The sequence below is a fragment of the Leucopleurus acutus genome (assembly GCF_964270905.1).
Source record: "Leucopleurus acutus genome assembly, chromosome: 12".
Classification (NCBI taxonomy): domain Eukaryota; kingdom Metazoa; phylum Chordata; class Mammalia; order Artiodactyla; family Delphinidae; genus Leucopleurus; species Leucopleurus acutus.
The window spans coordinates 87,996,441-88,012,670 of NC_139154.1; the positions used below are offsets into that span (position 1 = coordinate 87,996,441).

The 16,230-nt window shown below is 42.0% G+C and overlaps 1 protein-coding gene across 1 annotated transcript in view; it reads right to left on the reverse strand.

The window, feature by feature from the left end:
• Nucleotides 1-15,712, reverse strand: part of TGFA (transforming growth factor alpha) — a gene marked incomplete at its 5' end in the record, with an annotated part of 104,118 nt that extends 88,406 nt beyond the window's left edge. The window contains one exon of the mRNA XM_082852017.1: nt 15,673-15,712. Within this exon, the coding sequence (XP_082708143.1) occupies nt 15,673-15,712 (40 nt within the window). The remainder of the gene's footprint in view (nt 1-15,672) is intronic.
• Between the last annotated feature and the right edge of the window lie 518 nt (nt 15,713-16,230).

Sequence of the window (16,230 nt, forward strand, 5' to 3'; positions counted from 1 at the left end):
TGTTAGTAACACACTGATTGCCAGTGCATCTGACCCCATTACCTTTACCTACAGGGAAAAAAAATCACCTTGAATCAACCTTTGTCGACTGTCCACGCTGCGGCACTGTCCTAACACCTGGGCATCCGATACTCAACTGTCTATTCAGAGCTACAAAGGCCATCAAAAATGCTGCCTGCTGAATGAATGAAGTTCCCACAAACAAGTGAAACAGTAAATGCTCTTTCTGTTCTGATCCGAGATTCTATCAAGTCTCAAATTTATTATTAGAGGCTCCCTGGTCGCAACAAAATATATTTTAAGTCACACACACCTCATGTGATTATCTGTCTTCTGAACATCTGAACTTTTGATTGAAGAAGGGGGGATAAAACCTCTACCACTCTTGTTTCTTTACATTTCATGGCATTGTGAAGTAGTAATATTTCTTTTTAGCCAGCATGACCATTACCTTCATGGCAATTACTCTCAATATGGTAAATATTATTTAGGGGAGCAGCTGTCTGAAAGCCTGATTACACTTAATGTCTACTCCAAAACGGCACTCTCACACATGACTGATGCCAGGAACTTCAGTATCCACAGCCTTCCATGGATGACCTGGAGAAGCAGAACAGCGGGAAGGCTAGGACAGCAGGAAAGGGTCCTGAGTTCAAATCCTTGTTCTGCCACTTGCTGGCTGTAGGAACTTCAGCAAGTTACTTGACATTTTTGTGCGTCAGTTTCCTCACCTATAAAATGCGGCTCATCACCGTATGTCACAGGATTGCTAGATGGGTTAAAGGAATGTGTGCAATATGTAAGGCACTTAAATTACCATGTGCCAGGCACTGTTCTAAGTACTGGCCATATCTCCTAAAAGAGTGTCTTGCCCCGTCATACCAAGAACGCTCATCTTTTCTTTTTTCATTTTGGCCGCGCCACAAAGCTTGTGGGATTTTAGTTCCCCAGCCAGGGATTGAGCTCGGGTCCTCAGGAGTGAGAGTGCAGAGTCCTAAACACTGGACCACCAGGGAATTCCCTCAAGGATCCTCCTCTTGAGCCCAAGGTATTCAATGTGTACCTCATGTCATACTGTGAAAAACTGTGTGTTTTCTTCTGCTACAATCTACAAAGAATTCAGGGGCTGGGGGCAAGGGCTAGGTCATGGCCCTCTTCGCTTTAATATCATCAAACCCAGCAGACGGTCTGATACACAGTTAAGTGTTTGCTGAAGTGAACAATCCATGTATAAAATAACCTAAACAAACAAACAAACAGCAACCCTCACTTTGAGCTGACAGACCTTAGTTTTGTTATTCACCCCTTGGGCTCTAGAAGTGAATAAAGTAGCTAGCTTGGGTGAATTAAGAATAAAAGGTTAGGCCCAGTTCACAAAAATCACAACCACTGTTTCATCACTTGGATCTATTCTACATGGGATGACAGTTGAGATACTCCAAATGCCTCTGTTATTACTGTTAAGAGAAAAATGTCCTGCCTTTTATCTGAAATCCAAAAAAATCCAATTTAGTTGAAAGGACTTTTTATTTTTCCCTCTGTTCCACAGTAGGGGAAAAGGGCACTTCACAAGAAAGTAAATCAATACTACATGGTGAGTTGATGTTTTTCTAAGTGTAAATCTCTAACTCTCAAGTGATTCACTGGGGCATAATCCATTCACCAAAACCTTCTACAACCTACAGAGGGTTCAAAATACGAACTGATTTGAAAGGATGGCTTCAGTCAATGAAGGTCCCACCACCTTGATCCTAACAGAGCACTAGTCCAGGAACCTGGAGTAATGCCTTTTATATATTTTTCTCTCTCCACAAGGAAAGTTAAAATAGAGTTCTGCTTAACTAAGGAGGAAAGCTCTCCTCGTTCGCAGGTAGTAACGGAAGTTTTGCATTAACTACAGGTACCACGTGTGGATAAAGGGTTTACTAGTGATGATCTTCAGGCACTGGGAGACCCTGAATCATTAAAGAATCATTAAAGAATGATGAAATTACATAACAATTTTTAACCTGTATGCACCTAACAATAAGACATCACAATACATGAGGCAAAAATGAATAGAACTACAAGGAGAGATAGATGAAACCACAATTACAGCTGAAGATTTCAACACCCCTCTTTCAGAAATGGACAAATCCAGCAGGCAGAAAACAAGAACACAGTTGAACTCAACGACACCATCAACCAACTGGATATAATGGATATCTATAGACTCCTTCACCCAACGACAGCTGAATATGCATTCTTCTCAAGTTCACATGAACATCCACTGAGACAGACCACATTCTGGGCTATAAAACACATCTTGACACATTTAAAAGAAGAGAAATCATACAATGTCTGCTCTCAGACAATAAAGGAGTTAAACTAGAAATTGATAACAGAAATATAGCCAGAAAATCCCCACATACTGAAGATTAATCTAAATAACACATGGGTCAAAGAAGAAATCTCAAGAGAAGTCAGAAAGTATTTTGAAGTAAATAAAAATGGAAACACAACTCATCAGAATTTGTCGAATGAAGTGAAAGCAGTGTCTAGAGGGAAATTTATAGCACTGAATGAATATATCGGAAAAGAAGAAAAATCTAAAATCAATAATTAAGTTTTTGCCTTAGGAAAACTTAGAAAAAGGCAAATTATATCCAAAGGAAGCAGAAGAATGATGAAGATATTCATTTTAGTTACTATTCTGCTCTAAGTATCTGAAAATTAGTCATCCACATGGGACAGTACTTCTCAAACTTTTCCATTAAAACCCCCAAAATGGCAAAGAGAAGGAACTCATACCCACTCCTCTAGAGTCTGGGGGCACAGCCTGAAACAATCGAAGTGAAAAAAAAAATCATAATTTATTTGAGTCTTGTATCCGAAAAATTAATTATGACATTTCAATCTTGCATTCTATTTGCTAATATATCTGAGTTTGCTTTAATATATAAAACAATGTTATGACTTTCCAGTGAAGTTCCTTTCTGATTAATTATTTCCTTTACTATATCCTGGGAGATGTGCCAGGTTTGGTCTGTGGCTCCAGGTATGCCATGGCAGACTCCACCGTCCTCCCATTTGAGAAGGCGACATGAAAATATACAGTGTCAGTTAACCAGAATGTCACATGGAGTGAGGACTGCAGGCCTGTCTCATGTCCCCCAACTCCTGCAAAGCACAAAGTTCCAGAAAAGATAGGAGGGCAGAGGCAGGTTCACCATGCCTTTCAGGACAGTGAGACTCAACGCCCACCCAATGCCTGCCTACTTCTCAAGATTTTTCTGCCCCAGCTTCCTGGGGCAATAACACATTACCAGCCCCAAAGAATGGTTCATTAAAGGGTGAGCCTCAGATTAATGGAACAGAACAGAAACTCCAAAAAGACTCGAGTATGCCTAAGAAAGTCTCAAGTGACAAAAGTGGAATTCGAAATCAGTGAGTAGAGAATAAATCCAACAAATGGTGTTTGAGGAACCAGATCATTTCGACAAAAAGGCAAGTTAGAGTTTTGTCTCACATCTGACACCAAAATGCATTCCCAAAGAAGTGAAATTTAAGTCCAAAAAAGTAACAACATAAAAATACAAGGGGAAATGAGAGATCAGAGAGTCACAGCAAATCCCTTCCTACCACAAAACAAAAGTAGAAATCACAAAGAAATAATGAACAGATTTTAAGTCCTTAAAAGTTAAAAACAGAAACAAAACCATACTTCTGTAAACCCAAACATACATGTAAATTTAAATGACAAAATAAAGAAAATATTTAATATATCTTTTATAAAACTGTTTACAAATCAATGAGAAGATAATTCACCCACCCAAAACGTGACCTGAGGACAGAAATGGGTAAGTCCCAAGAAAAGAAATTCAAATACACAAACATGAAAAAGCATTCAATTGTAGCAAACTTTGGTTTTAGCCAAAGAAACACAAATTAAAACAAGGAGATACAATTTGGCCAACGTCATTAGCAAAGTCTAGAAAATGATAATATTCATCCTAGGTAAGTTTGCTGCTGATAAACAGGCAGTCACACATAGGACAGAAGTATAAATTTGTCTACCTTTTCTGGAAGGCAGATAGTCAAAACATACTGAGAGGTGAAAAAGTGTGTACCTTTTGACCTAGTAATCCATTTCTGGGGATTTGACCATAGAAGATAATTCAAAGATGCTGGTAATGTTTAGCTGTAAACATTTTCATTTCAGGTTTGAATATTTAAAAGTTTGAAACAACCTACATCTCTATCAATAAGGGGTGGATAAATGAATAATGACAGAGCTGTGTAACGGAATGCGTTAGTCATTAAGAATAGATTGATAGATACATTTGTATCTTTGCCACAGAAATATTTTCTCCATACACTGTAAGTGAAAAGCAGATTTTAAAATACCAAATGCCATTTTTGAAGGAAGAAGAGTGAATATACAAATATATCTGTAACCACACACATAAACGGATCTGGTAAGATCCCTGACAGTTCAACCTCATTAAGCAGATGTCTCTGATGAGCTGAATGTGCGGGTGTTTTCTAGATACTTTTGTTTGTAGATTCTGATTTCTATTTCACTGTGGAAAAAGAATGATTAGGATTTAGCGAGGCTGGCAGAAAAGGAGGGTACCGAGTGGCCCACATGGGAGGTGGCGACCACAGGGTGTGTGTTCTGGTAACACTAAGTGGCCCGCACTGGGGCCAGCACAAATGATGTGTTTGTTTTTTTTTTTGTTTGTTTTTTTTGTGGGGGTCGGGGGGCCTTGGGAGTCTTTGATGAGGTTTAGGGAGAGTCCAGATCCAGAAGGATTCCCCATCAATGTGATCTATGAGTTTACCTCACCTCCCTAAAAAAATGCTCAGGCCCCGGGCTTGCTTTCATTCTAGCTCAGGGACCTATGATTCATCCCCTGAAACTCTAATTATAACACCCAAGGTCTGCTATGTGCAAAAACATCTGTCATTGTTCAAATGTGCTAGCAGAGAGTGTGTACGGCATGCAAACCGGCCTGTTGATGTGCTCCTTCAATGCCAAAGTGGTAACCCAGAAACCAGTCCAAGGTGAGAAGTGCCCAAGCCCAGAGTTTCCAGCTGAGCTCAGTGACAAATAAAGTCACCAGGTTATGTCCCTCGGCAGCTCACATGCCAATTCCTCAAAGCCACCGCCACGGTGAAAGTTACCAGTCTTACGTGCTTTCTTTCAACCAAGAAAAGTCTCCTAAGTTTGTGTCTTCCCTGCTGCCAAGGCCTGGCAGAGGGAGGGGAGCAGAGTGTGTAATTGCAAACCGCTCGTTTATCAGCTTTGGCTGCTTTTCTGTCACCACTTTACGCGTACCATTTAGCCAGTTAATCTCCCGTACCTCTTGGAAGTATAGTAGTTACCCAGAGAGTGCCTCAGCCCTGGAAAGAGATGACGGAAGAGCCATCAAGGTATATCTATTCTCTAAGCACCCAGGAGAATTGTTTACTAACCTCATTCAAACTCAGATTAGAGGCCTAAAATCCAAGAGGAAGACATGGTCTCTTTGTCAGAACCCAACATTTTTTTACCTAGAAGTACTGATCTTAAAAACAAGTGAAAAAAATAAACAAAAAGCAAATGAACAAACAACAGAAATGTCCCATTTTCTCCAAACACTACAGTAACATCTAATAGACACAATAGTGTGTCTGGAGGTTTTTAAACTTTTGAAAGCTTAGGAAACCATCAGGAAGCCACTTAGCAGCCTCTGCTAGAAATCACAGTGCCATGCGTCATCCAAATCAGAAATGGCATTATTACAACGACTTTGGCACATGCATTTATGCAAACAGACCATCAAATATGAAGCTTTGACTTGAATTTGGTTGATGATTAAAAAGAGGTTTTTCTTCAAAATATCATTATCAAGAAAAACAAATTAAAAATATATTTTATTTGGGGGGGCCTAAGTGTTTGCTTTGTTTCATATTTGGTAAAGTCATATTAACTGAGGTTGCAGGTGCAAAAGAAAAATTTTTAATTAAAAGGAGATTGTTTATAAATCTGGGCTAAAGCTTTAGAAATCTGAATTGAATAGATTGTGAGGAAAATAAATAATTACCAAAAACACCTCAAGAAGTAGAAAACTTGAACTGATCACTAAAAAGGGACCAAGCTCAGAAGTTTCATAAGCAATTTCTTTCAAGCTGACAAAGAACCATTTGATTCCCATGATATTTCAGCTACTCCAGAGTGTAAACCAGATGGAACATTTTAATATTTATTTTAGAAAGCTGACAGAACACTGATATCCAAACCAAAAAAAGAAAAAAGGCCCCAAATACTTCAGAACAGATCAAATCTAGCAGTAGATACAGAGAATAATACCACACAACCAAGAAGGTTCATTCCAGGAATTTAAGAATGGCTTTAATTTTTTTTTTTTTTTTTTTTTTTGGTGGTACGTGGGCCTCTCACTGTCGTGGCCTCTCCCGTTGCGGAGCACAGGCTCCGGACGCGCAGGCTCAGCGGCCATGGCTCCCGGGCCCAGCCACCCCACAGCATGCGGGATCTTCCCGGACTGGGGCACGAACCCGTGTCCCCTGCATCGGCAGGCGGACTCTCAACCACTGCGCCACCAGGGAAGCCCCAAGAATGCCTTTAATTTAACTGAGTCAATAAATATCCTCAAAACATTTGGAAAAACAACAACAACAACACATTATCTCCCCTGCTTCAAAAAACAAAGCAAAATACCAAATCTTTTAGTAAGTTATGAAGAGAAATATATTTTACTAACATGATAAAGTTTATATGCATATATATAAATATACAAATATACAGTCACATATATATGTATATTATATATAAATAACTGAAATGTCAGCCTCTTGTGTGACTTAGTTAAATGTTACAAACATTAGCAGTACATCAAGAAAAATACAAGGATATCTACTGCCTTTAAAAAAATGTTGTTCTTAAAGTTCTAGTCAGCATGATAAGAAAAAGTAATGAGATGAAAATATAAAAGGAAAGAGGCAAAGTTATCACTATTCAAAATTACATGATCATCTACATAAGAAACCTGAATCAACTGAAAGACTATTAAAATTAACAAAACCCATCACAAAATACAGTTGATCCTTGAACAACAGAGGTTTGAACTGTGTGGGTCCATTTATATGTGAGGTTTTGTTTTGATAGTAAATACTACACTACTACACGATCCGGGTAATTGAGTCTGCCCATGGGGAACCTTGGAAATGGAGAAACCGGTGATGTGAGGGCCGACCGTAAATTAAAGGTGTATTTCGGGAGGGTTGGCCCCCTAATCCTTGTGTTGTTCAGGGGTCAACTGTAAATATAATTCTTAAAAAGCTTTTAGATAGAGAAATGCAAATCAAAACTACAATGAGGTATCACCTCACACGAGTCAGAATGGCCATCATCAAAAAATCTACAAACAGGGGCTTCCCTCGTGGCGCAGTGGTTGAGAGTCCGCCTGCCGATGCAGGGGACGTGGGTTCGTGCCCCGGTCCGGGAGGATCCCGCATGCCGCGGAGCGGCTGGGCCCGTGAGCCATGGCCATTGAGCCTGCGCGTCCAGAGCCTGTGCTCCGCAGCGCGAGAGGCCACAACAGTGGGAGGCCCGCGTACCGCAAAAAAAAAAAAAAAAAAAAAAAAAATCTACAAACAATAAATGCTGGAGAGGGTGTGGAGAAAAGGGAACCCTCCTGCACTGTTGGTGGGAATGTAAACTGACACCACTATGGAGAACAGTATGGAGGTTCCTTAAAAAACTAAAAATAGAACTACCATACGACCCAGCAATCCCACTACTGGGCATATGCCCTGAGAAAACCATAATTAAAAAAGAGTCATGTACCACAATGCTCATTGTAGCTCTACTTACAATAGCCAGGACATGGAAGCAACCTAAGTGTCCATCGACAGATGAATGGATAAAGAAGATGTGGCACATATATACAATGGAATATTACTCAGCCATAAAAAGAAATGAAATTGAGTTATTTGTAGTGAGGTTGATGGACCTAGAGTCTGTCATACAGAGTGAAGTAAGTCAGAAAGAGAAAAATACTGTATGCTAACACATATACGGAATCTAAAAAAAAAAAAAAATGGTTATGAAGAACCTAGGGGCAGAATGGGAATAAAGACGCAGACCTACTAGAGAATGGACTTGAGGACATGGGGAGGGGGGAGGGTAAGCTGGGACAAAGTGAGAGAGTGGCATGGACATATATACACTACTAAATGTAAAACTGATAGCTAGTGGGAAGCAGCCGCATGGCACAGGAAGATCTGCTTGGTGCTTTGTGTCCACCTAGAGGGGTGGGATAGGGAGGGTGGGAGACGTAAGAGGGAAGAGATATGGGGATGTATGTATATGTATAGCTGATTCACTTTGTTATAAAGCAGAAACTAACACACCATTGTAAAGCAATTATACTCCAATAAAGATGTTAAAAACAAATAAATAAATAATTTTTAAAAAAAGCTTTTAGATATCAATAACCAATTAGAATACAAAGCAGCGGAAAAGGTCTTACCTACTAGAATACAAGATCCATGAGAACAGGGATCAGTCTTGGCTGGTTCCCTAGCACCTAGAAGCAGTTGCAGCACAGAATAGGTGCTCAATAAATATTTGTAGACTACCTGAAAGAACAAGTTCACAACAAGGGCAAAAATACAAAATAAAAGAACCAAACTGAAATCCCACGAACAGATTCAAGTTTAGAAGAATTTAGCATACGATAAAAAAATGGAATTTCAAACCACAGTAGGAAGGATAGATTATTCCACAAATGACAATTGACAATATTAACTGGTTGGCTGTTTTAAAAAAAATGAAACATGAGTTGTACTGATACCTCACACCATACATTAGAATAAATTACAGGTAGATTCGTTCAATATAATGAGACCACTAAAGAATTAGAAGAAAAAAATAAGTAAATGTTTGCCTCAACTTAGGATAGGGAAGGTTTTCCTAATTATACAAGCAAAGGTAGAAAGCTTAAGGGGAAAGATTTACAGTTTCTCTTACATAAAAACAAAAACCTTAGGCATGTCAAAAATATCATAAACAAAACAGTAAAAGACAAACAATAAATGAACACTTGCCAAGTATTAACGACCTTTTTACATAAAGTGTGTTATAAAGTTCTAAGAAAAGGTTGATCCATCAGTAAGAAGAATTTTGAAAGGTTAAGATGCAAATAACAAGATGATAAATGACGCACAAACTTACTCACCCTAACAAATATGAAATTGGGCTAAGACTTTTTTTCTCCAATCAACTTGGTAAATGTTAAAACTAACTTTTGGTTATAGAAGAATCTAGAAAGTAAGCATTCATATACTGCTGGTGGGAGAAAAAGCCAATTTCTAGAAACTAAATAATCAAAGATGAGCCAAACATTTATATACAAGAATGTCTGTTGTGTCATTTATGTTCCTTGACTTTAGCATTATAAATTTAATATATGCTTACTATAAAAGACTAATCAGGGCTTCTCTGGTGGCGCAGTGGTTGAGAGTCCGCCTGCCGATGCAGGGGACACAGGTTCGTGCCCCGGTCCGGGAAGATCCCACGTGCCGTGGAGCGGCTGGGCCCGTGAGCCATGGCCGCTGAGCCTGCGCGTCCGAAGCCTGTGCTCCGCAAAGGGAGAGGCCACAACAGTGAGAGGCCCGCATACCGCCAAAAAAATAAATAAATAAAAAATAAACTATAACAGTGTGGTACTGGCAACTTTTTTACTGGCAACTTGTTTACTATTATAAACAAGTCAACAATCATCCCCCTTTACATTTTTCTTCACACTTCTAGACAAGTATTTTTGTAGCATATATATCAAAAAGTGAAACTGATGACCCAAATTATACCCACGTAAAATTGATAGCTATTGTCACGCTGACTTCCAAGAGAAGTTGTATCAATTTATATTCCCAACAACACTGTGTGGATTATTCATAACAGTGAGAAATAAGAAACATCTGTATGTCCAAAGGGCTTCAAAATTATAGTAAACATAATCAAGGGATTATTTCCCAGCCACTAAGAATGATGTCATGGATGAATGTTAAACGATATAAAATGTTTATCATGAAAGATGGTTAAGTTACAAAAATAAGTTAAACAGTGTGAGCCACTTGGAATTCATACCAGTTTTTAAAGAATATCTATTGACCTATACATTAATCCATCAGGCTGTGCAATGGAATGTTAATCATAGTTATCTTTGGGTGGTGGAATTACAGGCCACTAAAATAACTTTTCTCTTATGCTTTCCTGAATTTTCTATGTTCTAGAGAAAAAAAATATGGTTTTGCAATCAAAACAAATCATAATCTATTTTAAAAAAACAATAAAACACTCTCTGAAAACTAGTTGTATAGAAGAATTTATATGCAACCACTCTTGACTATCATGATGAAGAGTTTTTCAGGATAAATGTTACCTACCCAGCCAAGTGTTTGCCAACTGAGTCCACACTTGGAGTATTCAGTATGGGGCACCCCAAGGAGTCATCGAGTGCTCACTGGTCTCCCCTGAAGGTCGGCCTGTGCTCAGGGTGCCAAAGGCAAAGATGAAGACCAAGGGGCTCTGCCCTCAAGAAGCCCTCAAACTAGAAGGGAAGAGGGGGCAAGTACCAGCCAATGTTAGTTGAAGGCAGGACTTGGAGGGGTCAGGACACGCTGTTGAGGTTCCCAGCCAGAAAAGTTAACACATTCAAAAATTAAAACCAAAAGAGGAAAGGCAACAGCAGGCTGGAGTTATACAAAGTTATACAAGCTTGTTACAGAAGGGAGTTATTTGTCAAATCTCTCCTAGAGGAAGCCCTAACCATCTGCAAGTACTTGAGAAGTGTAAACTCTAAGGTGGGGAAAACTAAAAGCTTTTCAAGGTACGAGGACAGCAGAATATTAAGGACAAAACTACTGGGCATATGATACACTAGACTAGGGAAGTGAAAGAAAATTTTGTTTCCTCTGACTTAAAAGAGAAAGAAAAATACTAGCAAATACATAAAATTCCATTTCAATAAACTTCCTACTCTTTCTAAGCCCAAGTAACAACTATTCAAGTCATATTTAATACAACTAATTCCTAATGCCGCAAAAGAATTTACCCCAATTTTTAGAGAGGGTCTAAAGGGAATGTGCCTTGTGCTTAAAATGAAGAGCTCCTAAGAGATGGTTCTGGTAGCCTAGATTTCTGGCTTTCCTGATTCTACAAAAGATTTTTATACTTGACATTTCACAGGAAAAAAAAAAAAAACAAAACAAAAGTCACCATAAAAGTGCCCCAATCCTCTATCTAGATGCCATCTAACACATACTAGCTTGAGCATTGAATTAAGTTCATACTTTAAAATGAGGGGATGAAAAATATTTGAAATGACAGCAACACAACAGTCAATTTTTGGTGATCCACACAAAAGAAAGCGTGACATGATTAGCTTTGGTCAGCTGGAGTTTAATAACATGGGATTATTACATTTTCCATAGGTAGAGTACAAGAACATTTAGAACAGGTAAGAGTTCTCAGCACGACTTCTAACTCTGCTCTGGTAAACAAGACAGGCCGTAGAAGCGCCTTTAATAATGCTCAGAAACCCATGGCAGCATTTAAAACATCAAACGCAAAATGCAACTCGTTAGACAAAATGCAACTCATTAAGCTGGAAGCTTCCCTAACAGCACCAACTGTAGAGCGATGGGTCTCAGAGTGTCCCTTTACTCTCCTCCCCACCAGCAGCACAAACCACACTGGGGAATTCTTTACACAGCTAAACTCTCCCACCTCCTGCCCAGCCATCTGGTTTACCAAGCTCTCCAAGTGGTTGTAATTTGAGGATACGGCTGTGGAACACACTACAGAGGTTGTGAGTGTGAAACCAGGCACAAGATGCCCAATTCAGCGTGTCAGGCCAGTTCCATTTTGTTTGACCCAACCTCCACTTCCCATCCCCGTCCCTTTTAGTGGGCAGCCAAAAGAGCAGGGCCTTGTTCAAAACATACTTTCAAAAGGCCTTTAGAGATAGGTCTAATGGAAAAACCATCTATTTTTCATATGTTACCACAGGAACATGAAGCATCATTTACTCCTATAAGAAAGGTCTCCTTTGCAGGGGACACTGAGTATTTACAGAAAGATCACTTTATCCTAGGAAATCAGATTTTGGAAAAGTAAATACAGGAAACTCAGGCTCTAAGCCTTCCATATACACCTTTACAGCCCTTGTTCAAAGTGAACTTTCCCTAATTTTAGCTGCCCAATAATGAAAACATGTGTCCTGGGCAAACCTCCACTGTTCACTCTGAAAGACAACATTACCAAGTAATGGAGAAGAGAACCGTCTTACTTCATGCCCCCTGCTGGTCCCTCAGCCCCGAATCCACAGGGAAGCTGACCTGTTTCCTCTCTACCCATCCTTCATGGCATTTCGTGTCCTAGGACATCCTTCTTTAGCCTACATTTAGTCCTACTTCTGGGAGCTGCCATAAAAATAATAATGCTTTTTTTCCATTATAAAATCAATGTCATTTTGTGTGTAGTGTTAAGATTTATTTTTATTTATTTTTAAAGTTTATAAATAGCTTCCACATTTACCATCTCATTTTATTCTCATAACAACCTGTGAAGTGGGTAGCTTTATTATTCTCACTTTATAGATAAGAAAACGGGAACTTAGTGCTGACTTCAATAAACAACTGACCACTGAACAGTAAGGAGGAAATACAAATGTTCTGCATCAAAAATTAAAGAATTCACAAGGTCCAAAAGAACTCCCAAACTTTCTTGAAGTTGTCATCTGCCAAACGATATTCGCTAAAATCTCTGAGCAGGTTTTTAGTTTAGGTGGTATTTTCTGTCTTAGGAAGGGTGGGGAGATGGAAAATGAGATAAGTAAGACAAACTCTCAGTTACAGAATGGACATAACCTGCAATGATACCTGGAATTCTATGAGGTTCAAAGTGACAATGACGATGATTGATTAAACTCTTACTACGTGCTAGGCACCATTCTAGGTTCATTAACTACATTCAATGATCCTATTAATATCACCATTTTACAGATGAGGAAAACAAGGCACAAGGAAGCTAAGTAACTTGCCCAAGATTACACATCTTTCTCCCTTGACACAGGGAGGACCTGGGACTGGAGGAGCCAAGCCCCTGTGAGGTTTGCTCCGCCAAGGACGGAAACCTGACATGGGAGCGCAGCCACCACAGGAACCTAGATTATGTTCCCAATGTTGCCACTTAAGCAACAGTCTCCACATTCTCTTGGCCAAAACATCAATCAAGTAATCAGAAGAATCAGCTGAGACTCCTAACAGTTCCTTCTCAGACCGTTCCCATGGAGGTGGGGAAGGAGGGGAAAGATCCCGGTTTTCTAGATCTTGATTACTGATGGAACACTGGCTGATTTGCCTGGAACTGCCTTTAACTAATTTAAGAAAAATTAGCGAGGAAAGCAGCTCTGGAGGAAATGTGCAGAATAAAGATGCACATGGCACTGACAGGTATTTAGTAATCTAGCAGAAAGGGAGGTGGGAGGCAGAAGCGGTCGTCAATGTACAGAACGACATTGGCTACTTTTGGCCAAGTTCAATGGCTTTTTTTTTTTAAAGCAATATAAATAAAAAGGAATCCTCACTGGTGTAAGTTCCTCCTGCCTTCTTTTCCTCTACTTTTTTCAACTGCTCATAGTTTGGACCTGTATGAGCCAGATTTCACATATTGATCAACCTTTGCAAATTTATACATCTTTTTCTTAAGGGAGGAAACAAAGATCAAGTTGAACTCAGGCAAAAGAGAAAAATTCCATGATGAATGAATGCAGTCTTCATGGGCAAGTATAGTATGATGGCGGGGAGGGGGTGGGTGGGTGGGGGGTGGGAGGCAGGGGCAACTTTACAAAGCTTCCTCAAATTTGCTTACCTTCATTGTTTCTTGCCTCTGATTTTCACTGAATAACCTAAGACCGCCTTGAGATCCTGAGAGTCCAAAAGAAAACCCAATTAAAACAATCTCCAGGGTATTCCACCCATCTCGACTCGAGGAAAAGTCCCAAACCTAGGAGATGGAACTACAGTGACCACAGTTAGGTGACTTTTAATATCCACATTCCTTCCACACTCTCGTAATTCTGGCCCAACTACCTACTAACTGTGGGACCATGTGCTTCACTTTCCTCCTCCATAAAATGGGGACGATAATACTTTCTTCATCAGGTTGGTGTGAAAATTAAATGAGTTAATACATGCACAGCACTTAGAACAATATCTGGTACAGAGTAAGTGCTCGAAGAGTGTTAGCTATTAATATTATTACTATTAGCATTTGCAAAAAACATTACATAGGGACCCAAATACAGGAGGCTTCTACTGTATTGGTAATGTTTTACTGCTTTAACAAAAAATCTAAAATTAGAACCATCAATACAAAAATATAAAATGGTCTTGGGAAAAGAAAAAAAAAGCCACTCAGAGTCATGCCACCTGTTGGGGAGTTTCAGGTGAGGGTACACCTCGGAGCAGCTGTGGAATCCCGTTCCACGGCTGCTCTGTATTTCCCTTATATGATGCCTCCACTTCTGCTGCGGTTCTTAATCAGCGTTTCATGGGCAGGATTACGGGCGGGTCCGTGAACCCCCTGAAACTGTACACGGAACTGGGTGGGGCTGCGGCTCTGGGCATTTTGCAGGCAGGGGTTCTATAGCTTTTCTCACGCTCTAATAAATGATCTTGTAGGGAGCAACTTGCTTTACAGGGTTAAACGCAGGAGATAGGGACTGAACAATTCATTTCACGGAAGCTACGGCAGTAACCAGGACACCCGGGCTGTCAATCTGCTATCTCAACACGAGACCCGGCGCCGCGAGGGGCAAGAGCCGGCCGGGCAGTGACCTTCACCGTCGAAAATCTCACCGGCTCCCCAGACCCGACTCGGGTTTGCCGGGTTTAACTTCCCCTCCCTTCCCCCATCCCTCGTTCTCTTCCAAGAATAAACTCAAAGGAAATCAGCAGCGCTTCGTCTAGGGTTTCACTCCTGCCCTCGGCTGACACTTAAACCACTTCTCCAAGGGAAGTTAATTAAAACAACAATTAATCCGCACAAAAATCCACCCCCAAAGCTCGAGAACTCTCAAAGTTAGAAGACTGAGGCGCCGCTGCTGATGGTGAACATCTGCCGGTCGCTGGGGCTCACGGGTAGGCGGCGGGTACGAAAGGGAAGCAGCCAAGGTCCGGCCGGAGGGTCGGACGCTGGCCACCCTCCGCGAGTCTACGCGCTACCGACGCCGGTGAAGACTGGCTTGGAGGCAGCCAGGTAAGCAGGTAGGTGTAGGCAAGTGTACGAGCACACAGAGAAGGCGGATTAAAGCTCAAGCCCGTTCACCCACCGCTCCTCCTTCCCCGGCGGGTGTTCTCACGCACCGCCCGGCGGCCACTTACCGGGGAAAGCCTGGGCGCTCGACGGTCCCCCTCTTTGGAATAGGCTCCCCCAATTCCTAGTAAGCCCGAGTGGCTCCCCTTGCCTCCCAGCCTTCAAGCCTCGAAAAGAATTCGCCGCCCTCTCCTCTCCTAGGCGGGCGCAGAACACCCCCGGGAGAGAGAAGTGGAGGGGACAGGGGAAAGCGGGGTGTCGCGGAGGGCAGGTGCCACCGGGCGCGCAGTAGGCAGTGTACATACCCAGCACGAAGAGGGCGAGCTGTCCAGCCGAGGTAACCATTTTACGGGCGGCAGGCGGCAGGCACTCCAGCCTCCTGCCCTACCTGAGGTGCCCAAGTGGCGAAGCGGCGCCGCGGTGCGGGGGAAAAAGGCGCCGGCTAGGCAGGGCCAGCCCCCGGCGCGGGCGGGCGGAGGGAGGACCGCGCGCCTCTGCTGGCACTCGCCCCGCCGCGCCGGCGGCCGGGCGGAAACGGGAAGACGGTTACCGTCACCTCCGCCACTCGGCTACTGGGCCTGGCGGACCACCTTCGCGCCCCGGTTGGGGGGGGCCCCTCTAGGGGCAGGGGGGTGGGGGTGGAGCGGAGGTGGGGTTGGAGCAGGGGCGGGGAGACTGCGCGCACCGTGCCGGGCGGGGCGGGGCGGCGCGGCGCGACCCGGGAATCTCCGAGTCCGCGGCGCGGGCCGGGCACCCAGGCCGAGGGAAAGGCAGGAAGCGCCTGATTTCAGACACCACCCTCAGACTAGCAGCTCAGTGCGGAGCCCGAGCGGCCGGGCGCAGTGGCCGCTTCTAGCCAGGCA